General features: G+C 40.3%; 3 protein-coding genes across 3 annotated transcripts; all 3 read right to left on the minus strand.

The window, feature by feature from the left end:
- Nucleotides 1–2800: 2800 nt before the first annotated feature.
- sec63 (SEC63 homolog, protein translocation regulator) lies at nt 2801–12511 on the minus strand. The gene is made up of 20 exons (XM_046873088.1): nt 12108–12511; nt 10558–10657; nt 10146–10260; nt 9885–9997; nt 9344–9405; nt 9194–9252; nt 8447–8497; nt 8237–8345; nt 7881–7975; nt 7469–7601; nt 7292–7384; nt 7061–7206; nt 6483–6630; nt 6315–6397; nt 5642–5704; nt 5382–5549; nt 5061–5222; nt 4762–4962; nt 4120–4224; nt 2801–3279 (listed from the first exon to the last, which is right to left on the minus strand). Exons 1-20 carry the CDS (start codon nt 12229–12231, stop codon nt 3142–3144), a joined length of 2268 nt encoding a protein of 755 aa, XP_046729044.1. The 5' UTR covers nt 12232–12511; the 3' UTR covers nt 2801–3141.
- A 750-nt stretch (nt 12512–13261) lies between these two features.
- si:ch73-257c13.2 (protein ALP1-like) lies at nt 13262–16590 on the minus strand. Its single transcript, XM_046873089.1, has 3 exons — nt 16159–16590; nt 15925–16054; nt 13262–14795 (listed from the first exon to the last, which is right to left on the minus strand). Exons 1-3 carry the CDS (start codon nt 16254–16256, stop codon nt 13788–13790), a joined length of 1236 nt encoding a protein of 411 aa, XP_046729045.1. The 5' UTR covers nt 16257–16590; the 3' UTR covers nt 13262–13787.
- Nucleotides 16591–20911: 4321 nt separating this feature from the next.
- ostm1 (osteoclastogenesis associated transmembrane protein 1) lies at nt 20912–26740 on the minus strand. Its single transcript, XM_046873090.1, has 6 exons — nt 26335–26740; nt 23821–23935; nt 23332–23429; nt 23132–23242; nt 22876–23041; nt 20912–21873 (listed from the first exon to the last, which is right to left on the minus strand). The coding sequence occupies exons 1-6, from the start codon at nt 26662–26664 to the stop codon at nt 21818–21820; spliced, it is 876 nt and encodes a 291-aa protein (XP_046729046.1). The 5' UTR covers nt 26665–26740; the 3' UTR covers nt 20912–21817.
- Between the last annotated feature and the right edge of the window lie 655 nt (nt 26741–27395).

Consider the following 27395-nt stretch of genomic DNA (forward strand, 5'->3'; position numbering starts at 1 on the left):
ATAAACATAAATAAAAATAATAAACTAAAACACGACGCTTGAAAAAAATGGCGCTAAACGTGGGTGAGGATAAAAATTTCTTCTCTTTCGGAAAAGAATTTCAATTCAATTTATTTCTTAATTTATTGAATATTATTTATATATGTACATTAAACCAGCCTGCTTAGTACCATTTAATTATTTATTTAATTATTTATTTTATTGGACATCATATATATATATATATATATATATATTTTTTTTTTTTTTTTTTTTTTTATTTATTTAATGTTTTCTTCTTTTTACTCCTTTAAATGAATTCTTGTTCAATCTGCAAATGAAAAAAAAGAATTCTGGAAGTCAACATTAAAAAATGCGGATGATCAAATATTCATTGGTGAGTGAGGTCATTTTAAAAAAATTGGAAATGTTTATGGGAAATAAACAGGACGTGAGCAGGAGAAGGAGGATGATTGGACTTTCTTCATGAAAATAAATCAATAAGTTTTTAAAAACAATAAAAAAATAAATAAAATTAAATAAACCTCACTTGCAGTAATAATTTTCTTTGTTAAGCCCCAAAAGAATTTGTACATTTTTTATTTCTTTGCACCAAAAACCTGAAAGGAACGAACTATATGTCAAAGCTCACAAACCTTTGCCCAAATACTGAAAAGCAGTGCGTGTGATCACGTTCATTTCCAGCCTCGAAAAAAAAGTTAAATTTAAAAATTCTTTTATTTATTGAAATTGACTTAAATACAAATAATATATTTTTCCATTATATATTTTTTTTTACAATGAGTTTTCTTGTAAACAAGAGTGGCAGAGACGTACTGGACACCTTTTCCAGCTTGTTTTGCTGAGCTATGAATGTTGGCGTGTGTGTGTGTGTGTGTGTGTGTGTGTGTGTGTATGAAGGCTTGTTTTCACCATCACAGCATTTCACATCATCCTAAAAGACTACAGTTGTGTGGACCAGTAATACTAATATGTCTGGAAAAGTGTGTGTGTGTGTGTGTGTGTGTGTGTGTGTGTAACCCAGAATAAGTTTTAATTCAAAAGGGAAAACAAAAATCTAATGGGAAAATAAACCTTCTGAAACACATTTACGCCAACGAGAAGATCCATCATCAAGTTCTGAATTATCAGAAGAAGAAAAAAGCGGGGAAAAAAATCCAAAAAGAGGTGAATTAAAGAATTGAAGAAAGAGAACAAGGCGTCCATGATTGACGCTTCTCTGAGAGCAGTGACGAGACGATCTCAAAGGGTTTCAATTAAAGACACCAAGCGGGGATTAAAAAAATAAATTAAAAAAAGTAATAATAATTATAATAATAATGGAAATAAAATCCCAACTAAAAATATTTTTGGATCAAAATAAAAATCCACAGAAAGTCTAAATCCATCCCTTTATTATATTATTATAATTATAATAATTATTATTATAGCAGGGGGTCTGATGGCAAACCAGGATTCTTCCGAGCCTGTTAGTAATCTTCAAATCACCACTAGAGACACGTCACAGCCTAAACAATGAGCTTCTCAGAAGAAAAAAGAAAGCTGCTCTTCTCTTTCTTCTCTCTCTGCTCGTCCCTCAGACATGAAACAAGCCACACAATCGACTGTTTGAGAGCACAAGACAGAACGTCGCCTCCATCTGGTCAATGCCAAACCCCTGCCCCCCCTCCTCCTCCCCTCTTGGGAAAAAAAAATTACTACATCCACACACAATGAAAATCACAAAAAGGAAGAGATACAAAAATAGTTTGTTTATCTTAGGCTCTAGATTCTAGCAGAACTTTCAAAAACGGGGGCTGAGGAAGGGTCTGGAGCCGACGCTCACTGAGAAATTAGAACCACCGTCTACACATTTATATTCCACTGCGACCCGAGTGAAAAATGTCCCATTATAGAAATATCCCACTGTGTATTTAAACAAGACCAAAAGTATCGGGACACGGATGTGCTTCTTTCCACGCAGATGTATCAGACGTTTTCAGGCGCACTAGTATGAAATGTTTCCGTTCCAGTATGACAGTGTGCTTGTGCACAAAGCCAGCTTCATAAAGATATGGGTGGGATCTGCTATAGAGCTATTGAACATCTTCGGGATGAATTTTTGATGCTGACTGCACCACCAGGCCTCCTCAACTCCTCACCTACATCAGTACCTGACTTTACGTTTCAAACGCCCCCTTGTGGCGGAATAAAATCTCATCACAAATATGGGATTTATATACTTAGGTGTCCAGAAACTTTTGGCCATATACAGTGTTTTAGATATATATTTGATATTTGGATAACAAATCAAAATCTCCTTCCCCCAAAGGAAAAAAAATTCTAATAAAAAAAAAATAAAAAAATTGCCGCTCTCGATCATTTCCAGGAGGAATAAGGCATAGAAGTGGAATGTGATCTAAAATATGAAAATACTACGATAAACATGTTTATCTCGCCGAAGTGAAACCTGACTGTCTCGAATTCCAAGTCTTTCGCCATCCAATTCAGAGACACAGTGCCACGGAGAAGTGTGCGGTCCAGGGATGATTATTAGCATTAAAGCAATAATAATAATAATAATAATAATAATAATAATAATAATGTGCTAAAAAAGCAAAAAAAAAAAAAAAGCAGGTCATTCCACCTGAAACCTCACACTGGGGCTGCGTCTGAGCAGAGACGCAAAAAAAAAAAAAAAAAAACAACAACAAAGGGGCCCGGTATCGAGGTCCGAGCACAACCTAACAACCTGGACACGGAATGTCTGAAATCGCCACGACGATGAGATGAGATTCCAAAAGGATGAAAATGAGATGAGTTAATACGTACACCTTCCCGAGTACATGGTCAGTTTATTATACTGCAAACGTGAGAAAAAAAGATTTTTATAACTAAAAAATGATCATGAGGTGTCTGTTTCGAGGGAATCAGTGTGTTTTATTGTTCTCTTGAAACAGCCTTCAAAAAAATAGACCCCTCGGCAGCCATTTTGGATTTCATATTGAACACACAAAAAAAAGAAGGAAAAAAAAAAAAAAGTAGTGGGCCACGTCTAAAATGTCACGTTTGTGTTTACACTGTGTTGTGTATGGCGACGCTTTCGAACTGCAAAGTGTGTATGTGAGAGAGAGACAGTCAGCTCATATGGGTTTGTCAGGATTAGTCGTTGTCTTCGTCGTCATCTTCCGACTCCTCGATTCCGTCGCTGTCCTCCTGGTCCTCCTCCTCTTCCTCGGTTTCTGGGATGTCCCACTGGGGATGGTTGTCCACCATGGCCTTCGCTTCATGAACCTCCAACTGAACACACACACACACACACACACACACACACACACACACACCATAAAAAAAAAGAGAAAAAAAAGCAGTCTGTTTAGTTTTGCACAATTAACCTGTACTGTAAAGGTATCGCGAGACCCTGCTTTTAAAAACAATACGATTTCAAATTTTATCTGTACTTGTAGATTAAGTGTGTCGACAGCTGCAGTTCCAAGTGTTTGACAATAGGGGGCAGTGTGTCGACAGCTGTAGTTCCGAGTATTCGACAATAGGGGGCAGTGTGTCGACAGCTGTAGTTCCGAGTGTTCGACAATAGGGGGCAGTGTGTCGACAGCTGTAGTTCCGAGTGTTCGACAATAGGGGGCAGTGTGTCGACAGCTGTAGTTCCGAGTGTTCGACAATAGGGGGCAGTGTGTCGACAGCTGTACTTCAGAGTGTTCGACAATAGGGGGCAGTGTGTAGGCAGCGCGCTGCTTTTACAGCACATTGGCTATAAGTATTGTATCGAAGTAAAAAACTTTGGTATTCGTAAAAAAAAAATGTCGGCATTAACGCAGTTATTAAACTTGTTTCACTCGTCATAATTTTGACCGTATACTAAAATAAAAGAGTGCGGGTCACATGACACTTTTCGGCGCTTTTCTGATTTGCAATTTGGGTTCCAAGTGCGAATTCGTATCATGTTAGAAGATCTACGCATCTGGGACGCTGTCTGGTAAGAAAACCGGAATTCTGTGTGGAAGCCTAGTGGGAAAAACAAACACACACACACACACACACACACACACACACACACACACACACACACACACACACACACACACACACACACACACACACACACACACACAAACTGACCTTCAGCGGCTTAAACTGATCCAGTCCCATGTAGGAGTCCGACCTCAGAATCACTGAATACTGATAGTTCCCTGTTTTGGATGGAGCAGGAAATTTCAGCTCGACCTGCACAAAAAAACATAAAAAAAAATCTCTTATGACTTTAATTGAATTAATAAATTGATTACTTAGCGCATACAAACAAATTGATTTATTTAGAAAGAAATGAAAAACACAGACTTCTCCATCAAAGACCGTGTGTGTGTGTGTTTTCTCTGTGTGACTGTGTCTTTAAACGTACAGGGACTGCAGCATGAATGTTGCCTGGCAACAAGCTGCTGTGGAAAAGCTGCAGAAAGATGCTCTCGCTCTCATACACACAGATCAGGTTTATCCCGACTACACACAATTATTTTTTATATATCTAACGTTGTGAATTAACCATTAGCACAGTTTTCAATAAACGTGTGTGTTGATTAGAATAGGCCTCTAACATCTGAGAAATCTGAAAATCTAACATCTGGTGCCTACAGGAAGCTAGAAGAACCTTCAGAAGCCTAGTAGAACTTCCACAAGGCTAGAAGAGCCTTCAGGAGCCATTACGTCTCAAGCCTAGAAGAGCCTTTACCAGCCGAGGCTAAAGGAGCCTTCATGCTCACTCACCTCCTCTGTGTCTTTCAGAGTACAGACGTGGTAGGGCATGGACACTAGCGTCTGATCCTTACGGTCGGCAATGTAAAGCCACCACCACTCATGCTTCTCCTCTGGGAAGTACAAACTGTACACAGGATGCGTGATCTTCGACTTGGTCTCCAGCAAGGCTCGCTCTCGCCGCTGGATGCTCTGCTGAAGGGCCTCCCACTCCTACAAAACGTGGAACCAAAAATAATAAATCACCAACAGCCACAAAACTTTAATCCAATTCTATATATTTATATATATGTTTTTTTTGCACACTGCACCTCTTCATCGTCTCCCGTGACCTCGTCTGCCTCAGTGTCGCTCTGTTTGTCGCTCTCGTCGTCTCGTTCGCTCGGAGAGTCCTTGTTTGCCTCGGCTTCGTCCGATTCGCTGCCCTTGTCGGAAAGATCTTCATCTTCCTCTTTGGCTGCTGCAGCCAGTTCCTGGAAGAACAGCACCAGCGAACAATGACATTCTTAAATGAGGCTCTGTGGAGCTTTTTGAAAAACGTTTGGAAAGTAGAAGGAAACCCACAAACCAGGAGGAAACCCAATGGCAGCACTTATGAATCAGATATAAAAATAAAATCAAAACCCACTTACATTTCCTGCCACGTTGCCATTGGCCTGTTTGGCTTTGTCTCCTTTGCCTTGCTGCTGAGGCGCCGGCTTTTTCTTAGTCAGTTTCTTCTTTTTGGACTTGGCTGCTTTTTTCGCACCTTTACTCTTGTTCTGCCAGACTTTCATTTTGTTCTTTGCGCCGTCACCTTGCTGAAAACAAACGACCAAACAACTATAAACACCGATCCTTAAATTAAAGCCTATGAAGCCACATAACAAATGATTGCGATTAAAAGACGTACCGCATCCTCCGCGTTGGCCTCCTCCGCAGGTGATGGAGCCTCCTGCTCCTTCTCAAAAACCTCCTGAAACGGCAGGCGAGCATAAATACATCGTTAAAATCTATATTAAAGTACAGTCAGGTAGTGATTTTTAGGTAGGTGAGGAAAGTTTCAATTCATCCCAAAGGTGTTCAATAGGGTTTGAGGACACGCAAGATGATAACATGGGCAGCAGATCTTCATGGAGCTGGCTTTGTGCACTTTGTCATGCTAGAACAGGTTAAGGTCTTTTAGCAGAAAACAAAAGGAATAATTTAATGTTACCGCAACCAAAAGAGGTCAGATATTATTGGAAATAAATTGAAGAAGTTACAATAATTAAATCTAGAATTGCACTCTAGTGGCCTCTAGTGGTTTTTCCCCATTAATACACACGGCTCCACAAAACTCACCTTCAACCCCATATTGACAGAACTTCCCTGAAAACAACAACACTGACAAAACCAATAAACCGATTCCTACATGGAACCTTGGTGTTCCTGTTCACAATACACATGTGGACAAAGCGAGCTCCAAAGAGACATGATTCTAGGTGTTATGGTTGGAAGTATGGAAGAACATAAGATGGATTGATAATTTGGCGCAGACGATAAAAAAAAAAAATTTTCTCTACAGGTGTAAATGCATTGCTTACAGACATCCTCTTGCGTATCAAGGTGACCGTAACCGTGACGATAGATCCTGCAGTGATGTTATTGCTGTCTTCATCGTCCAGAACTTAACAAACAGAAGACCACGTATAAAAAAAAGTCAATTAAAGCAACAACAAAAAAAAAAGTTTAAAAACCCCAACGCTTCCTACCTTGAAGTTTGGTTTCCATGGTAATGTGGGGGAAGCTTCCGAGGACGGCTATCACCTCGTCATACTTCTCCTCTCCGAGAAACCTCAACATGTTCCTCCTGTCCGAGTCTTTCAGACTCACAAGGTCCTGAACACTCCGTACCTTATACTGAGAGAGAATAATGTGAATGAAAAGAGGAAACAAACACATTTCTCCAAAAGTTTGTGAAACACCTGACCACGTGCTTCTTTCTGAACACCCTATTCCACACTGAGTGTTTATTCGCTCTTATTATAAGCTTCAGTCTTCTGGCAAGATGTTCCTCTAGATTTCCTGAAAATTTGTGCAATTTCCAATTCATCTCCACTAGGGTTGGCCACTCAAGATCTTCCACACACCTTCAACCAATGGAAAGCAGATCTTCATAGAGCTGTGCACTTTGTCATGTTCGATCAAGGTTTTGGATATCCTAGTTCAATTGAGTGGAACCATCTTGTGCTAGCACACCCGAAAGACGATAGAATTGTGTGGAATTGGAAGAAGCAAGAGTCGGGTGCCCGAATACTTTTGACCCTAAACTCTCTGAGGTTCTAGGTACCTTTTTGGAGATGCAGTATCTGAGGTGCTCTTCTTCAAAGTGGGGCAGCTGCAGTAAAGGAGACTTGGCCTCCTGAAGACCCTGCACCACCATCTGAGTCAGCTTCATGCAGTTCTCGATGGAGGACAGTCTGGGAGCACGGAATCCTGCATAGAATCACATATATTAACTATTTCGTGGGGAAAAAAAAAAACCATGACACACAAAATCCTACAGCAGTGAGACACATACCGCCTCTGCTGGTGGCCATCATTGTGAGCTGGCAACCCACGTTGATCATCTCCTGAAGCAAAGCCGGGCACTTTTTTACCACGAACCTCTGGTCTGAGAGAGAACAAGGAATAGTTAGCCACATGTCTGATCGTCAGGATGTCCGCTACTGTGTTATATTCACGAGGGTATGTTTACCTTCTTCGATATTCTCAGACACCTCCATCCGTGCAAGGTGTGTGAGGACGAGTACGCGAGCTTTCAGACTGTAGGGGTAACAAAACGGAGGCTCTTTCTTCTTCACGTTAATGTTTCCCAGCTCCCGGATCAGCTACAGACACAAGAGCAGCAAGTGAGCATGAATTCCAAACTAGCGTTCAGCATCAGCACCGATTCCAGATTGGAATGATGTACAGTATGAAACGGATCATGGCTCGGTGTCCGTGATGAAGGATTTAAAGGGGAGGAACCCCGTGAGAAAAAAAATCTTGCAATATCTCACTTAAGTTCAGGCGTACGAAAGGCTGCTTCCGCCGTAATTCCGACATTTTTCACAGTATTCCGACTTTTTTCCTTCGCAATTCCGACATTTTATCTCGCAATTACGTACCTGCGGAACTTCGATGTTGTCCGTGGGCCGGATGATAGCCTCTTTGTTGCTACGTGGGTCGAATTCGAAGGCTGCCGTCAGCACCATCACCAACCCTGTGACAGCCAAGCGTTAATTCATCAAACACTTTGAAATCTGTGTGCTGGCTGTTCGGGTCATGTGACCCCCATGTTGACCATCTTTAAATATTGTGTTTGTTTATTAAGCTAATTATCGCACTGCCCGGATAGGCGTTTTTTACATTTCTATATAATACATCTTTATATAATTCGATCACCACAGCCACGATGTTCTGTGTCACCACAAACCAAAGAAAGTTGAAGTTTGATGGATTCGTGTATTGGAAAGTCACTTACGTTTCATGTTCATCGTGGGTGTTTTGTACATAAAGTGCATGAAGAGCTGCGTGGTGTTAATGAGGATCTGATCGCCGCTGTAGCGAATGGAACGGTACCACCACGTACCCTAAACACACACAAATCATGCAGAATCTACATTTTCCTCAGATTTTGTCACATGGCTTTCAGATGTTTTAGAAATTTGGGGTATTTAAACAGTTCTCTTACCACAACTACTGGAAGAATGACCATAAAGGCTAAACCATACACTAGCAGCACCTGCAAACGTGAACACACACACACACACACACAAACACAACTGTTACTATTAAATTATAAAAGCTCTAACACAAAACTACTAATAAATAATTCTATAATGTGATATATTTCCATATATAGAGCTGTGCACTTTGTGTCAGGCTGAACCAAGTTTGGGGTCTCCTAGTTCAAGGAAAGGGAACATTTAATGCTCCAGCATCCAAAGACGTCCGATACAATTGATACAATCAAGTTTAATGGAGAAGCACATATGCCTGGAAACATGAGGTGTCCCAAAACTTTTGGCCAGATCGTGTACTTCCATATGAAAGCAATGGAAAAAAAAAAAAAAAAGATCAAAGGATGGAATAATACATGACACTGCCAGTGTAATGCTGAATTTGGATGAGAAAAAAGCTAAGTGTCCAAATACTTTTGTCTGTAGAGCATGTATATTATATTATATACACAGCATGCTTTGTATTTTTCTAATACCAAATGACTCGTTTGAACCTCTTGTGGAACGTCCTCAGAACCATTATTTCCTGTTATTCACGTTATACCTGCTGAAAACGGAGACTCCTTCCATAACAGCCCCTTTGTAGAACATTTCATTAAATAAATTCACTTATAAATGATTTAGAAATTCAGCTGGGCGTCCATGATGCTAGTCTAATTTAATGGATTTCTAATAAAGCCCAAAGTTCCAAAACCTACCAGCATGGAGTTCTTCTGATCAACGATCCATGCAGGAAGAGCGATTCCAAAACTTGTGACTGCGAAACAGAGAGACAAAAACCCAGAATGAGAAGGTACTTAAAAGTACTAAAGAAATTTAAACGCGATCAAGAGGAACTGGTTCTTTACCTCTAGGGCCATCCGGGTTGCCATAAGTCTCCCAGTTTTTCCTCGACTCGTCATTGGTTAAACTGTCAACGGCAGGAATAATACAGAGTCTCACTCGATAATCAGCAACAAAGCTCATAAAAGCGACGTATTTTCAACAAAACACATAGGGAGCTAAAAATCGCATAGATTACACTGACATTTTGGTTTGCACCCCGGAAAATAGAAATGCAGTACAACATATACAGAGCACAATGGTCTTGTACGGTTTAGGTTCTTTCACAGAGAAAACCCACTTAATTAATTGGCACCGAGAGTTGATTGCTGGAACTATCAGCAAAAATCCATACCGATAGTTTTTCCGGGTTGCATCTGCGCTGAGAAGGTCTGCTGTCATTATACAATACGAGAGCAGCCTCTAGAGGTGACTCACTGACGGCACAGGCCGTTTGTTTTTACAAGAGACTGTGCGCTTCACCATGGTCATGTTAGCTTTAGTTAATGTACTCTGATAACTCCATGAATACAAAAAGAGAAAAACGAAGCTCGGATGGTTCCTTACGCTGAATACGCTTTAGCAATCTTCATGAACATGACCTCATCTCCTCCCTTATCAGGGTGGTATTTTAGCGACAACGCTCTGTACTGCTTCTTGATTTCCGACACTGATGCACCCTACACACACACACACACACACACACACACACACACACACACACACACACACACACACACACAGCAGTAAATACAGGAACGAATGATCAGTTTTAGAATAAACACACAATAATAGAACACAAACACTCATTTATGTTTCAAACCTTACCGGATCAAGACTCAGGACCTCGAAAGGGTTGTATTCCTGGTACTCACGATCTAATTTAGACACCTTATAAGCCAGGAAGATAAATACCGCCCAACCAAAGAGCAGGGCTGCTTTTCTGTTAAAACAACGAAATGAATGAGATAATTTTTTCCCTGATTTTTATTTGATGACCATGCAAATTACAATAGTATATATGCAGGTTTCAGTTTCCACAGGAACACAGCCAGAAGTCTAAAGTTGTTTTGGAGAAGAAATGCATACGATGGGGAAAAGTGGGTGTCCAAATACTTTTGGCAATACCGTATAAAATGTTTTGGTGTGATTATTACACATTTTAATCCCTCACTCACACACACACACACACACACACACACACACACACACACATACATATATATATATATATACTTACTTTAGTGTTGGGATGATGCTCTGCTGTGATTTCATAAGCCTGAGGCGATACCACAGACATCTGCCGTGAACTCTTCTCAAGCTCTTCAGCCGCAATTGTTCTGCAAGGAAACAAAACCTCACTGATCAACTTCTGATGAGGGGCAAAAAGGGTAAGAGAGAGACAACCAGAGCTCCTACTTATAAAACTTGTCAACAAATGCTGGGGAACAAGCAAGATGAGCTCAGAGCATGAGAAGTAAACACAGTAACATCTCTCAGTTTTAAATGGGTTTTGTACTGTATATAAACCCAACTGTTCCCAAAAAGCAACCACTGATCACCACCTTCACCACCAACAACCAATCACTCATCACCACCTTTATCAACAACCACTCACTCATCACCACCTTCACCACCAACAACCACTCACTCATCACCACCAACAACCACTCACTCATCACCACCATCAACCTCTCACTAATCACCACCTTCACCACCAACAACCACTCACTCATCACCACCTTCACCACCAACAACCACTCACTCATCACCACCTTCACCAACAACCAATCACGCATCACCACCTTCATCAACAACCAATCACGCATCATCACCTTTACCACCTTCACCAATCACGCATCATCACCTTTACCACCTTCACCAATCACGCATCATCACCTTCACCAATAACCAATCACTAATCTCCACCTTCACCAATAACCAATCACTAATCTCCACATTTTCCAACAGCTAATCACCAATCTCCACCTTCATCAACAACTAACCACTGATCACCACGTTCTTTACGACCAATACCTGATCGTCACTGTCCTAGACACCCAATCACTGATCACCACCTTCACCAACAACCAATCACTGATTGTCACCATTCCAACACAATCACAGATAACCACCATCTCCAACAACTAATCACTACCACCTTCAACAACTAATCACTACCACCTTCAACAACCAATCACTGATCACCAGCTTCATCAACAGCCAATCACTTATCACCACTGCTCTTAATGACCATTTACTCATCACCACCATCACCAAACAACCAATCACTGATCACCCTGGTCAACACGACTTCCGGTTCAGCTCCTTTGCTACTTTCCCCTTACCGACACGTCAGACAGTAGATGTGACCGTGTTCGCGCAAGTTCTCTAAATACCACCGTGACTTATAGACGTGTTAGACACGTCACTCAGATCTGACTCAGTGGATCGAAGACTAATGAACGACTCTTCATACATATCTATATGTATATTATGTATATATACGTGTGTGTAGCACAATGCGTTACGAAAGTCACATGACTGACTTGGGTAAGAGCACGTAAAGGTTTACTACGCGTCTACAGCTAGCTAGCCGTCATGCTAGTCATTAGCAAAAAACACACATTTTCATTCTATTAAAGGGCGCAGGAAATTCCTTTACCAGCGCACAAGCGGCTAGCTAACTGACTAGCTGGCTATTTAGCTAGCAAATACATTATTGAATGCTAACGCGTCCCCGAAACCCCCCAGCCGCCTCCTTCTCCTCCTCCTCCTCCGCCGCCTCACCTGCATTCTGATCCCGCGGCCAGAGGTAATAGGTGGCCGGGATGACAATTAAGCCCACGAAGGACGTGAGAAAGTAGAAAAATGTGTTGCCGCTGTCGTCGTACTGGAACTGTTGTCCGGCCATGTCGGAAGCGGCCGAGAACGATCCCTAACGCTGCCTGCTGCTTCTCCTCACCCGCCGCCGCCGCTTATCCGCCCCTCTGCTCACAGCCAAGAACTCCGGAACGCGCATGTGCCACCCTCACACACACCCGTATTCCGCACAAAAAAATCCCACCTTGCTTCCTGATTGGTTATAACGCCTTCAACGCACAAATGAGAACCCCAATTTCACAGACTTGCTATCTAACCCGCCAATTGCAGACGCATACCCTGAATGCGGGTACGGTTTTAAAAGAGGGCGGCCATTTTGAATTTTTACAAAACTTTCTTCGTGGTAGAATAAAAGTCTTTTTTTTTTAAATAGGACACGCCATCATAGAATTAAGATGCATACAACTGTATACATGTTTAAATTAAATACGCCGGATTCCCGAAAAAGTTATAATCTACGAATAAAATTTTTTTTCAGTAATTTGAAGGTTTTATTGTAATTTTGTAATCTTATCGGGGACTGCGTTCTTTTACGTCACTGAGACCAACAAGTGAAAAGAACCTGACCAATACCTGCTCTCGGTATTGGTGGATGTACGCATGCGCAGTATTAGCGCAGCGTATTATGAATTCTAACCATGAAGTTATATATATAAAGATATTTGACATGACATTACAGAGTCATGATTTAATGTGGTATTTATTTATTTATTTGCTTATTTATTTATATTCAAATTCTGACCTATATCTATGAACATAGAGAGTTACTATTATCTATCTATCTATCTATCTATCTATCTATCTATCTATCTATATATATATATATATTTTTTATTAAATTAGTATTTTTTCCCTTTATGAACAGCTTTAAATTATTAATTTATTTATAACATTTTATTTACAGCTGAAAAATAATTACTGTAAAAGCTGAGATTCTTCCCCAAATTTTTCTATATTTTTTTATTTCCTGGATTCTAAATTAATTTTAGTTTCGGAATGATTTGCCATTCGCACACAGTCCTTTGAGATTCCGTGTAAAATGTAGATGCCTTAATGAAATCTGTATAAACACCGCATTTTATTTCTTAAGACGATGACTTTTTATAAAAAATAAAAAAAGACTCAATTTTGTTGATCTTAATATTAAAAACAAATGATTAAATGATGTATTTATGAGCAGTGATTGTAACCTGTACATTAGGAGTTCTCAGAGTTTACCACTGGAGGGTAGCAATGCATTTATTATTCATCATTTACTTCATCCAACATCAGAGCAAGGGGTTTTTTAGTTTATTTAAACAAATATACATACAAATCCATAATAAACATTAAACAATAATTACAATTTACATTTACAAAATCTCTTTTATCCAGATATTTATATACAGCCAACAGTTTCTCATTTCACATTTTCTCCATTTTCTCTTATAATGAGCTCCACTCTTCTGGGATTATGTTCCACTGGATTTTGTAAAGATTTGTGTGAGATTTCATCAAACCACTTACTACAGTCAGTTACTGATGTAGCTGAGGAAGTGAGGAGGCCACACATCCAGAGATCTTCCACAACCCATGTAAAGCAGATCTTCATGGAGCTGGCTTTGTGAAAAGGCTATTCTCCTGCTGGAACAGGTTCAGGTCTCCTAGTACAAGTGAAGAGAACTTCAGATTAACTTTTTTCTTTGTATTCTTTCGTCCCAGCGACGCGGCGACATCCTGGCGTTTGGAGATTCCTCCCAGACTCCCAGAGTGGCCGTACTGGAGCTCGTGAAAAGGAGTCTGGACGTTCGCTCGCTCTTCTATACTTTCTCCTCCTACGGTGGCGTTATCGGTCTCCAGATACATGTTATACAAGATACAGCAGGTTCTTACGGCCAGCTCGGTCTGCTCGACCGAATTCAACAGCAAACATGTCAACCTCTGAAACCTGCTCCTCAGGCTCCTCAGAGCCGCCTGGATCCTCAGGTTGTACCTCAGCTTCTTTTCTCCAAGCATCCCATAATCCGGAAATGGCGTCAGGAGGTGTTCCGAGAGCGGAAACGTGGCGTCCGCGACCACGTGCTTGCCGTGGAGCAGGTTCAGTGGATCGTCCCGTAACGCTTTTCCGACGTCGGTCTCGAGAAGGACCCGAGAGTCGTGCCAGCTCCCAGGATGCTCTGCGCTCACAAACGTGAAGCAGCCACGGTGCTCGCAGAAGGCCATGAGAGTTACAGAATACGCGCTGACGTCTACAGGATCTCGATACACCTCTGGATCAGGAACGTCGGCAGGCCGGTCAATGGGAACGGAACACGTTCCGAGGACACACACGGTCCCAGGAAGACCGACGTCCATTAAAAACCCGGCTGCAGAAGCCTCGGCTTCTTTGCGCCTCGGCCAGCGGATTTGATCGGGAAAGTTCTTTGCGATCAAGAGGCAGAAATCGTTGAGCTGGAGATAGATTAGAGACTCGCTGGTGTGGAAACGAGCTGCAACACTGCTGAGAGACTCCGAGGTGGAAAGTGTCCACAGGCTGGCAAGCACGGCGTGTGTCACGGTCCATCCCTCGAGTTTACGCGTCGCCCAGTCGCAAGGGGACAACAAGTTCACCAACTCCTACAATCAGCACACAGTGGAGAAAATACACTCCATTAAAAAATAATTACACTGTAAGGTCAAAAGTTTGTGGACACCCCACCCCAAGCTTGATACGTCCTTCTTGTCGTGTCCTCATTCGCTCTTATAATGAGCTTCACTCTTTTGATGACGTTCCACTAGATTTTGTAGAGATTTGTGAGAAAGGTTTGAGCTCCATAGCCGGCCACTTGGGAAGCAGATCTTCATGGAGCTGGTTCAGTGCAAGTCATGCTGCAAACAGTTTGGAATAAATGTGCACTTCTAACATCGTGCTCGGGGAACAGAACCACATATGGGTCGGGTGTCCCAATACTTTTGGCATTACCTTGTATATACTGTTTTACTGTATATCACCACTAGGGTTGCAAAGGTGTGGTAAATTTCCAGAAACTTTCCAATGGGAACGTCATCTGGGAAATTTTTGTAATATTAAAAGTTGGAAACTTAATAGGAATGAATTAAAAATTTGGGGGAAATTTTTATAAATTGTATCATATACAAACATTTTGTTATTTGTTTTGTTTATGCATGCAAACTAATCAAAACAAAAGATTTTTTTTTTACTTTGATTTAATTATACAAAGCACAAGGAAGTTTAAAACATAAATGTATGTAATATTATGATATGATGTTATGTGATGGACGAATGCAAAGTGAATGTAGGGGGCGTGGCCTCACGCTATCGGCCCTCTTCCACATACACAAAGCCTTACAGCATCACTGTGATTGGCAGCTGAAAGAAAGTAAGCCCCTCCTACCCAAGAGTAAAACCAAATCGACCAATTAAGTGTAAAAAAATAATAATAATAAAAAAAAAAGTATACAAATTAATTAATTAATATCCAGGTTGATAAATGAGGCTTAATTACATACATCATGATGTCAAAATGCTCAAACTCTGAAAGAAAATCCGCTAAAATAATAATAATAATAATAAAATTGGAAATATGTTTGGTTGGTATATGTTTATAATGTTGACCAATTTATTAATGGATTTAATGAATCAATCAATTAATGTATTAAGTAACTGATTAGGTCGTTAATTAATTAATTGGTTATAGTGTTAATTTATTTATTTATTTAATTAAAAAAAATTATGTAAGCCTACTTCAACTTGTGGGTGTGAGAGCTGGAAGCACTTCTGAAAGTCCAGGACTGAGAGACTGGGAACTGTAGCACTGAAGTAGTTCCTACTGCCTTCATCATCATCATCTTCATCATCGTCGTCATCAAAACCTCTGTGCAGAAACGCAGACGCAACGCTTAGCATGCTAGTTAGCTAGCCCCATAAGTGTTCTGCCTATTCTGACCCACCAAAACGCTGAGAAACCCCATAACTCACCCGGTTCCTCGCGCTCTGAGAGGAACCCTCCGGTCCACGAGTTCTTCTGAGTCGAACTCATCTGCTAACAAAAAGGCCATGCATCTCTCCAGCGCCATCTTTCTTCTTCTGCAGGGTTGCCAAAGACCTCAAAATCCTCATGAACTACCGTAAAAAAAATGTATCTGTTTCTATGTTCCTGACGATAAATTTTTCTATTGATCTCGAGAGTCGTTTAACAACAAATGACACAATGTGTGACCAAAAGTATTGGGACACCACCGACTTTTCCACCCAGTATGTCGTTGCTTCCCCCAAACTGTTACACTAAGTTGCAGACACACTTCTAGGATGGTGGTAACATTCAGAAATTGTCCCTTCACTCCCAAACCTGTTCCAGTGATGCCCCTGTGGACAAAGCCAGCTCCATGAACATCTGTTTTCCATGGGTTGGCTGTATGTGGAAGAGCTTGAGTAGTAATTAAGTCATTAAGATATTTTGTCTTAATTTACTCGTTTAATGAGCTCCACTTTGACTTATAATATTGACGTATAATAAAATTGACGTATAATGACTTGACTTGACTTTTCTGGCAAGATGTTCCACAAGTTTTAGTGGAGATTTGTGTGAGATCTCATTCGGCCACTTAGTAAAGTCACGTACTGATGTAGGTGAGGAAGAGGTGAGGAGGCCTGGGGTGGTGTTGATTGATTTATATGTTTGTGACTTCACATATGTGCTTAGGTATGTCATTGTGCTATTGTTAATTATTTAGACAAAACATATACATATAGAGTGATTTGTATGCACTCGTTTATTTGTACTCCTTTTTTTTTAGAGCTGCAAACTAGCTTTATACATATGGGTAGGAAGGTTGTGTCCCAATACTTTTGGACCCTTTTTACTTTTTACAGTATAACAAATAGATAGAAGTACACGGCACGGTTCCATCACGGCATGTGAGCTTTTTTTTTTTTTTTGTAGAGAATGAAATCAGTAGTCAGTCCAGATATTTGGGGCATCAGCAGCGCTAATAAAAAATCAAGATCCTGGAAAAAATATGAGATGCACTAATCAATTCCGTGCCACTACAGAATCAAGTATTTGCTAATGAATCAAGGCAAAGCATCAGATACAGAAATAACCGATGAAATACACTGATGGAGAGAAAAAAAAGAGATAAAGAGAGAGAGAGAGAGAGAGAGAGAGAGAGAGAGAGAGAGAAAACCCTGCTCAGTAACCTTTGTCACTTTCTCTTCAATCCTATTGACCCTTGTGCAGACAGGAATATCGAATGATGAGAGGCCTGATGATGAGACCTGGCTTCTTCAGACTGAAGAGGAGCTCTCACCCGATGTCCCCTAATCAAAGTTAAATATGCAGGAAGTAATTACACGGGTCATAACCCCACTTCTTAATTTACTTCCTTTTTTTTCTCCCTGACATGATTGGAAAACGGTCCTGAAAAACATGTGGAAAAAAAAACATGATTCCACGCTTATATCTCCAGGCTTATCGAATCAGAGCCTTAAAACTGCTGGCTTATTACTTAATACGTGTCTTCAAACATCATTGGAACTCATGAAATAATTCAGAAACGGTTCTGAAATGAGTAAAAAAGGTATAATCGAGGACTGGATTATAAAAAAGTCTGGATCTTGAGGGGTAAGACAGGTAATAGTTCCAATAAAAAAAAAAACAATACTAATATACAGTAAATCTGCATCTGCATGAGGCGGTATCACAAAGTTTCGACACATTAGTTATTTTAACACGCCAACAGAGGGCAGCACGGGGATGTTCGCACAGTCACAGAGAGCACCGACCCTCATAAGTCAGCGTGCTGAAAGAATCGCAGAAGATGCTCGACACGCTTCGATAAGAAGAGTTCCAGGACGCATTCCAGATGTGGCAGAAACGCTGGGAGCGCTGTATTGCTGTGCGAGGGGACTATTTGAAGGTGTGTAGATGTAAATAAATCAAGTAATTTTTTTGTAAACAGAGCTAAACTTTTAAATACCAACTCATATTTCACTAATGCAACCGTTTGTGAGCTAGCAGGCATCAGACTAATTTATTTGAATGTTTTATTTATTTATTTATTTATTGATTAATGTTAAAATGTTATTTCAATTTCATTGTGCTTTTTACGGGCGTTGAAGGCTTACCGGATTTGCTGCAGAACAAGCTTGGGTTCCTGTATGTAAAGTATGTCAAAAGTTTGTGGACACCCCCCCATCACACCGGAATGTCTCCAGTCTTCTGGGAACTATATTTTTAGCGTGTGGCTGTGCGGATTTGCGCTCATTCTGACACAAAGAGCAGCTCAGAGATGTACGGTGAGGAGAGCTCCAGCTCTATAGCAGGCCTTTCGAGATCTTCCACACACATTCGAACCATGTATCTTCATTGTGTAGTTTGTGTCATGCCGGAAGAGGATTTCTAGTTCTACCGCATGCATTTACATCCTGTACAATTAAATTTTGTCCTCATAGTTTGCAGAAGAACATTATACAGGTAAAAATGTCTGAACACGTCTGGATTTTGTCTTATTCAGTACTTGATTGAGGAATAAAAGATGTTAATGAAAAACGAGAATTTGGAAAAGGATTTGGGAGGGGGGCGGAATGGGGGGCACAGTTTCAACATCAGAAGTTTCCACCGTTCATAATAAACACACTTCAAATTTTTTTTAATACTCTCCCATTTCCTCTACAGACCCCTATCGATTTCCCCCCCTTGTCGAGGCTTTTGAGGATGTCTCTTCCAGCTGATGCACCCATAGAAAAGGCAGGAAGGGGTGCAGAAGAAAGGGTCAGATGTTCCTGCCCTTGTGCCATGCCCCCTTGCAGAGATGCTTCTATTGAAGAGAAAGTCATCTACTGAAGGTTTCTGGGGTCGTGTACTGTTCGGGATGTGAGGTGTCACCGCCAGCTGTTTTAACATCTTGAGGATTCAGCATTGTGTGTGTGTGTGTGTGTTTTGATAAACAGGGGATGGAAGGTGGAGGGCAGAAGGTGATTAGGAGAACCCAGGAGAACGTGGTCAGCGCTAAGCCGCTGTATAACTGCCATAATGAAGGGATTGTAAAATCTCTCATAATATTATAAAACCCCTGATTTCGAGACTTTGACCTCTGGCAGGTAATAACACCCTCCATTCATACGACTGGAAGTCTCCAGAGAAATCACATCTAATCATCACCTCCTGGCCTGCGTTTCTGATGTTTTTTTTGGTCACACTTCCAGTCACAAAGCACTTTATTCAGCCTGATCAACATAACGGCGAATAGGAAAAACCTCACATGGATGACAGCTGGAGAAGGACGTCATGGAAATATACTCTACATAACCATAGTTATTAGATATTTTGATGTTCATGGGATACATTTTTTTTAATCCTCAAGATATTTAGCCATTTTCTGAAGATAAAGGCTTAAATACCTGCACTTATGCAATATTCCTTGGTGCCAAACCATTTCTGAAGCTAAATAAATAAATAAATAAATAAATAAACCCTGCAGATATTTCTTTTACACGAAACATAGCAATTACAGTTAAACTACATGCACAAAACATTCGGGCTTCTTTTTGAGCATAATCTCTATTCACTCTTATAATGAGTTCCACTGTTCCACAAGATTTTCTGAAGATTGTTAGTAAAGGCAGGTACTGATGTAGGTGAGGATGTGAGGAGGCCTGGAGTGTTACTTCAATTTATCCCAAATAAGATTAGATGTCAAAATGGCGAGCTGGATCTTCATCTTCGGGAAGAGGGCGGAGTCAAAGCGCAGGAGCCAAATCCATCCAGTAGGGTGGGTGCGGAAGTGAGATCACGTGGATCGTTTTTTTCCCCGACGATCATTATGCATGAGTTTCCGAAAGGTTCGTCTAAGGTCTTTCTGACCTCTCGTCGTCCTTCCAGTAATGTTTTTCCACTCTTTAAGCTCGCATGTCGTTTGAGAAACCTCGTACGACTCGTCGCAACGTCGCCGCAAAACGTACGGTTTCACACAGAATTATATACACATTTGCTCTGTGTTCCAACTCCCTGTCCGTGATGAAAAAAAATAAATCACCTCGTGGTAACGCACCTGGGTCAGAATAGCACCAGTTTTGATACCACCTCGTACAATTGGGTGCCTCCAACTTTGTGAGGAAAAAAGTCTGACAAAAGAACGAACGACTAATACTAGAGAACTCATGAGATGAACAACACAAGTCTGTTTCCTTCATTTGAATTGTTAGTTTATTTTATTACAATTGTTTAAAAATCAGCAAACTAGGAAAAATCCAGAGTAGGTCATTAGTTTAAAAAAAAAAAAAACCTACACACAAACACTCCTGCCTTCACATGAGCCCTGAGAAGCAGCTGATTTCAAGGTATTTTGTAATTCTCGTAATTCTCTTAAATCCTAACGGTCCAAAAGTCACCACTAATATTAATCCTAACCTGGTCTGTGACGGATAATCGCCTGCTTCCTCTCGTTCTCTGAAGGGGTCGATTCAGGCGATGTACCGGTTCTTCTATCTATCTATTTTAAGCAAAAGTTACTTTCACCTGTGCGTTTTATTTTTTTGGGAAGGTAATCATGAAATCTCAGAATCTGTGTATTCAAAAAGAGTCTTTTCCAGCACTCTACACCGCCCCCAACCCCAACCCCAAGCAATCATATGATTGAACAAGTCGGAGCGCAATGCGCTTAAAGACCAGTGTGATAAGTAATGGCGCAGCTCCACGAGACCAAAAAGCCAAGCTTGTTTTTTTTTCTTCTTGTTTTTGCCCAAGTAACTTTATCCTACATTTAGATTATCCGATCAGGATGTCGACGCAAAACGGACGCCGAGTAACCTGAAAACAACGCTTTAGCAAATTATATCCGACCTGCCAAGCCAGTGGAATCTTATTCGGGTTGAATATACAGCGCATCAGTTAACTCTCTCGGTCTTTACACACATTTCATACATTATTTATATATTTATATATAAAATCTGTTCTTTGCCGGACCAGAAAACCAGTCAGACTGCAACATCAGGACCGTATAGTAATTCAAAAACACATTAGTACAGAAAAAAAAAGTGGTAGAGATGGTCAGTTCGTATACAAGAGGAAGGTTAAAAAAAAAAAAAAAAAAAAAAGAAAAGAAGAAAAGGCACGTCCGAAACGTCACGTGATGCGCATAGTTCTTTAGTGCATTCTCCTTTCATTTCAGCCATTGCTTTTACCTCTCCTCTCCTCTCCATGCATGCACCACGTATTTATTAATGGATCACTAATGGACATCAAGTGCTCACAACGGCGCTACTGCTGCTATGTTATATTTACGAGCCGACGCTGCTCTCCCCGAAAGAAATAAATAATAAAAAGCTTTTAGCGGCCGGGACGATGTCCTCTTAGTTTCGCAGCCAGATGACGGAATAACCGGTCGAGACCGAACCCGAACTCCGAATTCTCTGGAATTGGGAAACGTCCTACTCTCAAAAAACACGCAGTAGATCAGAACGTCGTGAAATAGATTTAGAATTAAAGCGATTTAAATAAATTACCAGAATGTCTGTGAATGATTTACAATCCATCACATTTCTATCTTTTTTTTCTTCTCGGATGAACGGAGAGGTTCTCCTCGTCATCTTCTACATCATCATCATCATCATCATCATCATCATCATCTCCTTCTCCTCAGCTGTACTTCTCTTGGCTATTCTTTAGGCTGTGGCTGGACTTGACTCTTCGGGCTGCACAAGAATAATCAGATTTTAGTCATTCACTAAAACCATATTTTACTTATTTTAGAAAATTAGGATAAAATATAATAATAATAATAAAAAATATTATATATATATATATATACACATACATACATACATACACACACACACACACACACATTAGATTTAAGTGGGTGGAGCTCCACATGGCTCCACCCCCAACACTTATGTTGATTCAGAGATCAAAGATAGGATCATTTTAGTGACTTCGTTCTTTGTTTTGTTTTGTTTTTTTGTCCATCAAAATGAACGAATCTTTTATTTTATTCTTTTAGTTAATTTCATCCTTTGAAGAGGAATTAAATGACAAGTTATATTTTCAATAAGCAGATCCCCAGAACGTCTACATGAACAAACTACGTAGCGTCAGTGTGAGTCATGTGACAAAAGAACGAACGACTCATACTAGAGAACTCATGAGATGAACAACACAAGTCTGTTTCCTGTGTAATGCACTGCATCTATAGGAGTTGCATGATAAAAGAGTGAATGAATGACTTGGACTGGAAGATTTGAAAGGTAAACTACTCAGTTTAGTTTCTTGTACATAACCAACAGAGACTTTGCGATGCTTTGCTTGTGCATGTCCAGTAGAAAATTAATGAATCACTCTTTGAGACTCGATTCCATATCTACTGAGTCACAAAGACTTTTTTCAAAATAAAAAAAGATATGCAAAGAAAGAATTTTCTTGTTCTGTAATATAAATATAAAGCACCTTTCCTAATTATTTTTCCCTTATAAACGAGAACTGACACCTACGGGCACGTCTGATTGACAAGAGAACCGATAGATGATCGAGGTACCGATAGTTTTTCCGGCTTCTGGTCCGCTGTCATTACGAGAGCGGCCCCTAGAGGCGAATCACTAATGCTAACTGCTTTAGTCTCATTTAACTGCTTTAGAAACGACATTTTCTGTTAAAATTTAGGGATCCGTACGCAAGAGTGCCGATCTCATCCTACTTACGGTGCATGAGCTTGCGTTTCTTCTGCTCAGAGTGCAGATAGTTGCTTAAGTAGAAGATGAGCGGAAGGAAGAGCATGAAGCTGGACACGGCGATGACCGGAACGTTCTCCTCACGCTGTAAAGAACATTTGTAGGTCGTGCTCCACAAATGCCTCGTCATGTTCATCTGGGGAAAGACATTGGACCAGGGGGTTACGAAGTGCACCGTTTGAACGTTTTTTTCCGTATTTATTTGGGGTTCAAGTTCAGTGTTTACCGCATCCTCTATATCGATGCAGAGGGAATTGTTGTTCGACATTTTGCTATAGAAATCGTTGAGAACTTTATATGATGGCCTGCAATCTACACACAGCTTGGAGTAGTTCCCCTGCAAAACACACACACAACAAACTATTCACTGTCTTATAAACTGTACCAAGAACATCTAATTATTATTATTATAATAGAATTCATTACCTGCTTGTATTTTTCAAAGCAGCTCAGCGACTGATTGTGTAGATCCAGGAAGTAAAGTGTTGTATTCGACACGCTCCCCCGATCTTTAGACAGACAATCTGTAATAATGACCGATAACCAATGAATGCGCAAAGACACGGACCACAAATTCATGAAGCCAAAAACTTTGTGGACACCTATAATAATATAATATGCCTCACACGTCTTATCTTCTATTAAAATGTTCCCCAAGATTTTTTGGAGACATGCTATATTTCATTCAGCCACAAGGGGGCGTTAGTATAATCAGGTAAGGGAAGCAGGAGGCCTGGGCATTTACATTCATCCAGAAAATGTTCTATAGCAGGCACCTCAAGATCTTCCACATACATCCAGATCCTATACAATCACATGCTTCTGATTTTTTTGGAGAAGAAACAGATTGGGGTGGAAACATTCAGGTGTCCTGCACCGTGGGATTAATATGTACACACATGACTGACTACTCACTGAGACATTCAGACACCGTCCAGACGTCTTCCAGATAATTGTAAAGGTTGATGAGCAGCATCAGTCTGTCTGAGCGAAAGAGGACCTCTTCACAGCTCATGTTCCCGGGTCCCATCTGTGGGCGAAAAAGTTTTTCCAAAACCTCATTCCATCAATCAATCAATTAATCAATCAATCATTTTACTCATTCATTTATGGCCACCTTTATTCTGAGCACAAACAAATCTTCTAAAGACCCATTAAATATTGCAAGGATGCAGTGTGGACATCAGAGGTCTAAATGCTCCCCTGTTCTCATCTGATACTGAAATCCATCAAAAAAATAAATCTGCTGCCATGGCAGCAGTGTAAGACGAGCGCCCTAGCCTGGGTCATTTGGGATGCCGGAAAACCGAAAGGAATTGCAAAGAAATCTGTTGTTACTACTAGTGTTGCACAAAATACCAGTACTATAAAGGTTTTACGATACCCTGCTTTTAAAAATAATACGATTCCTCATTTTATTAGTACCAGCACTTCAAGAGTGGCAGCTGTAGTTCTGATGTTCGTCAATAGGGCGCAGGGTGTGGGCAGCAGTGTGTTTTTTTTTTTTTTTTTTTTAAAGATTAAAGTTTCATCAGACAGGATACATTAAGTGTTTATTAATAAATAAAAACAAAGTTCCATTATTAAGTTACTTTTCCTGTTTTTTTTTTTTGTATCATTTTGGATTGGTAAAATGTTTGGTATTGTGACAACTCTAGAAACTACTTAATAACTAACTAATAAAGTACTACAATTGCTCAGTAGAGGTTGGTCGATTTATCGGTTTTGCCAATGAATCGGCACAGATCGTCAATTAAAAAAAAAAATTCCACCTGATAGTTTTTCTGGGTTGCGTTCGTGCTAAGACCTTCTGCTGTCATTATACAGTACAAGAGCGGCCTCTAGAGGTAAATGTTTGTGTTGATACGCGAGACTGCCCGCGGAACAGATAAAACAAAAATTAACTAATAAAAGAATGTATAAGTAAAAACAATAAAGAATACTTCTAAAGCATTTATTAACTTCGGTTAATGTTACGAATGGAATCTTACTGTAAAGTGTTACAAATAAATCCAACCCTTTTTAAAATGGCCATCTTTAATTAAATGTCTCCACAAAGTCCAGAACATCAAAATAGAAACAATCGAACGTAGATATCGGGAAAAACCTGGCTGACCCCTATAAAGAAGACTTCCTGGACACATTCCAGAATTGTCAGGAACGCTAGGAGTGGTGTATTGCTGTGCGAGGGGACCATTTTGAAGGTGATGTAAACGTAGATAAATATAGTACTTTCTTTTAGACGGACCTAGTCTTGAAACTTTTTGATACCACCTTGTATATATATATATATATATATATATATATACACACATATATATACACACATTTGTGTATATTTGCGGTCACATGATCAATCAGTGCCGTACCATTCCAGATTTGTACTCTCTTTTATTGTAATAAGCTCTTCCACTCTTCTCTTCTGGAAAGGCTTTACACTAGATTTTTTTGTGGCATGGCTGTAGGGATGACTGAGAATTCATGATCTATGAGATTAAGACCAGGTACTGATGGAAGAAGAGGGGAGGAGGCACCAGTTCCTCCAGTTCCATCAGCATCCCACAGTTCCATTGGTTCATCGAGATACTCCAGTTCCTCCAGTTCCCTTTAGTTCTGCCTGTTCCTCCAGTTCTTTCACTTCTTTTTGTTCCTCCAGTTCTTTCACTTCTTTTTGTTCCTCCAGTTCATCCCAAAGGTATTAAGTGTTGTGCAGTGTTTTGAGATCAGGGCTCTGCATGTGCAGGACATGACTTCTTCACAAACCTTTACACCCACACACCATGTCTTCACAGAGATGGCTTTGTCTACAGGAGGTTGATCATGCTGGTGTTCTATAAAAGGGAAATCCAAGCACTAGGGCTACTTACTGGTATGGTATTAGATTATTACACTGGTGAAGAGCTGAGGAGAGTTCCACATGAACAGCCAAAAGATCGATGAAGTTACTGAGCAACTCAGGAAATATGAGGACTGAGGATGTTGACTGTGTACAAAGACTTAAGACTTCATGAACTGCACCTCAACAATGAAGGAACTGTAATGAATGGACATGATTGGTAACTATTGGAGCTCCTGGGACGGAGACAGAAACTTTGAAGGAAGAAAATGTGATCTCCAAGCAGATGCAGATGATATCAATATAATCATGAATCCTGGATTAGAGCGAAAGATCCGGCTTGCTTGGTTGTTTGGTAGGAAGGTTGTGTGATCAGTGGAAGGTTCAGTGAGTAATGGTGTGATGCACATCACGAGTTTGCTGTCACGTGACCAGGCTTTCCAAGAGAACTTCTGCAATATAAAAAACCCCATGGCTGTGTCTCAAATAGTCCTGGATTGCACATGCACTTCAGGAAGGTTGCCCAAAGCTTGTGTAGGTTACATATACAGCAAAAAATATAAACCCATGAAGAATAAGAAATAAACACGTACCCCTGTGGAGATGTTCGCAAAGACCTCCTGGAAGCTGTTGTTCCTGCCATAGCAGTTCTGACACACTTTGACAGGTCGTGCGCTAGACACCAGGCAGCTCGCTAAACTCGAATACGTCCGACCATACTCATGCATCAGGTCCAAGCAATATTTAGTGATCTCCTGCTCCTCAGACATGCTCAGGCTCAGAGAGGGGAAGAAGATGTTCTCCTGGAAATCACTCGCTGTTCGCTCTTCGTCTCCACTCGCGTCTGAAGCACGGATAGAGATCTGATCTAACATTAAACTCAGACTGAATAACAAACACAACACACCATTTAAACTCCTCATTTTCTTCACAGCTTCTCATAAGCGCTTCAATTCCACTGGTCCTGGTCTGCTGCACACTACTTCCTGTTTTCTGCGAACTCGCGCTAATCACGTGATTCCAAATCTCGCGAGGTTTTCTATCCCGCTGAACGTAGACTTAGATTTTGGCCTTGGATTTTTATCCTCCTCTTCTTCTTCTTCTTTTCCATTTTCTTCTTTTTTTTCTTTTTCTGATTCATTTGCTTCCTTCTTTTTCGTATTCTTTTTCTTATTGTTCATTCATTCATTCGTTTTCTTTTTCGTTTTCATCTTCATTTCCTTTTTTTCTTATTTATTTTTCCTTTATTTCTTCTTCTTGCCTTTTCTTTTTTTTGTCTTCCTCATCTACTTCCTTTCTTTTTCATTTTGTTGTTCTTCTAATTTTAAGCATGCTGTTTTTATATTATTTTTCATCATCATCATGTTGTTTATTCTCCTACAGCTCCAGAATCTTAGGTTTCGATCCTAAGCTTGAGCTCTTGTGTCTGTACCTCCATCTGTTTCTTCCTGGTCCTCTGGTTTCCTCCTGCCACCCAAAACAAGTCCCTGTTTGGCGGATTACAGATGTAAATTTTTTCTAAGAACCTAAATGAAGATCTACACCAATTGTTGTAACCACAAGCACATCTTTAATCTGCGATTTATCTGCACGCTGTGTGTATGATAAGAGATGATTATCCGAAACTGATGGCTTCTTCTTTTTCTCCTTCTTC

The sequence above is a fragment of the Silurus meridionalis genome, chromosome 18 (genome assembly GCF_014805685.1).
Source record: "Silurus meridionalis isolate SWU-2019-XX chromosome 18, ASM1480568v1, whole genome shotgun sequence".
Lineage (NCBI taxonomy): Eukaryota > Metazoa > Chordata > Actinopteri > Siluriformes > Siluridae > Silurus > Silurus meridionalis.

What these genes read in the sequence shown, in the direction of transcription:
- sec63 (XM_046873088.1), bottom strand. Translation starts at nt 12,231, where the DNA reads ATGGCCGGACAACAGTTCCAGTACGACGACAGCGGCAACACATTTTTC. An exon ending in AGGTCCTGAGTCTTGATCCG is followed by an intron (nt 9,998 to 10,145) that starts GTAAGGTTTGAA and finishes GTGTGTGTGTAG; the next exon opens with GGTGCATCAGTGTCGGAAAT. An exon ending in CATGGAAACCAAACTTCAAG is followed by an intron (nt 6,398 to 6,482) that starts GTAGGAAGCGTT and finishes CTGTTTGTTAAG; the next exon opens with TTCTGGACGATGAAGACAGC.
- si:ch73-257c13.2 (XM_046873089.1), bottom strand. Translation starts at nt 16,256, where the DNA reads ATGGCGCTGGAGAGATGCATGGCCTTTTTGTTAGCAGATGAGTTCGAC. An exon ending in CTCAGAGCGCGAGGAACCGG is followed by an intron (nt 16,055 to 16,158) that starts GTGAGTTATGGG and finishes GTTTCTGCACAG; the next exon opens with AGGTTTTGATGACGACGATG. An exon ending in TCTCACACCCACAAGTTGAA is followed by an intron (nt 14,796 to 15,924) that starts GTAGGCTTACAT and finishes TGCTGATTGTAG; the next exon opens with GAGTTGGTGAACTTGTTGTC.
- ostm1 (XM_046873090.1), bottom strand. Translation starts at nt 26,664, where the DNA reads ATGAGGAGTTTAAATGGTGTGTTGTGTTTGTTATTCAGTCTGAGTTTA. An exon ending in GCATCGATATAGAGGATGCG is followed by an intron (nt 23,042 to 23,131) that starts GTAAACACTGAA and finishes GTCTTTCCCCAG; the next exon opens with ATGAACATGACGAGGCATTT. An exon ending in GAAACGCAAGCTCATGCACC is followed by an intron (nt 21,874 to 22,875) that starts GTAAGTAGGATG and finishes ATTCTTGTGCAG; the next exon opens with CCCGAAGAGTCAAGTCCAGC.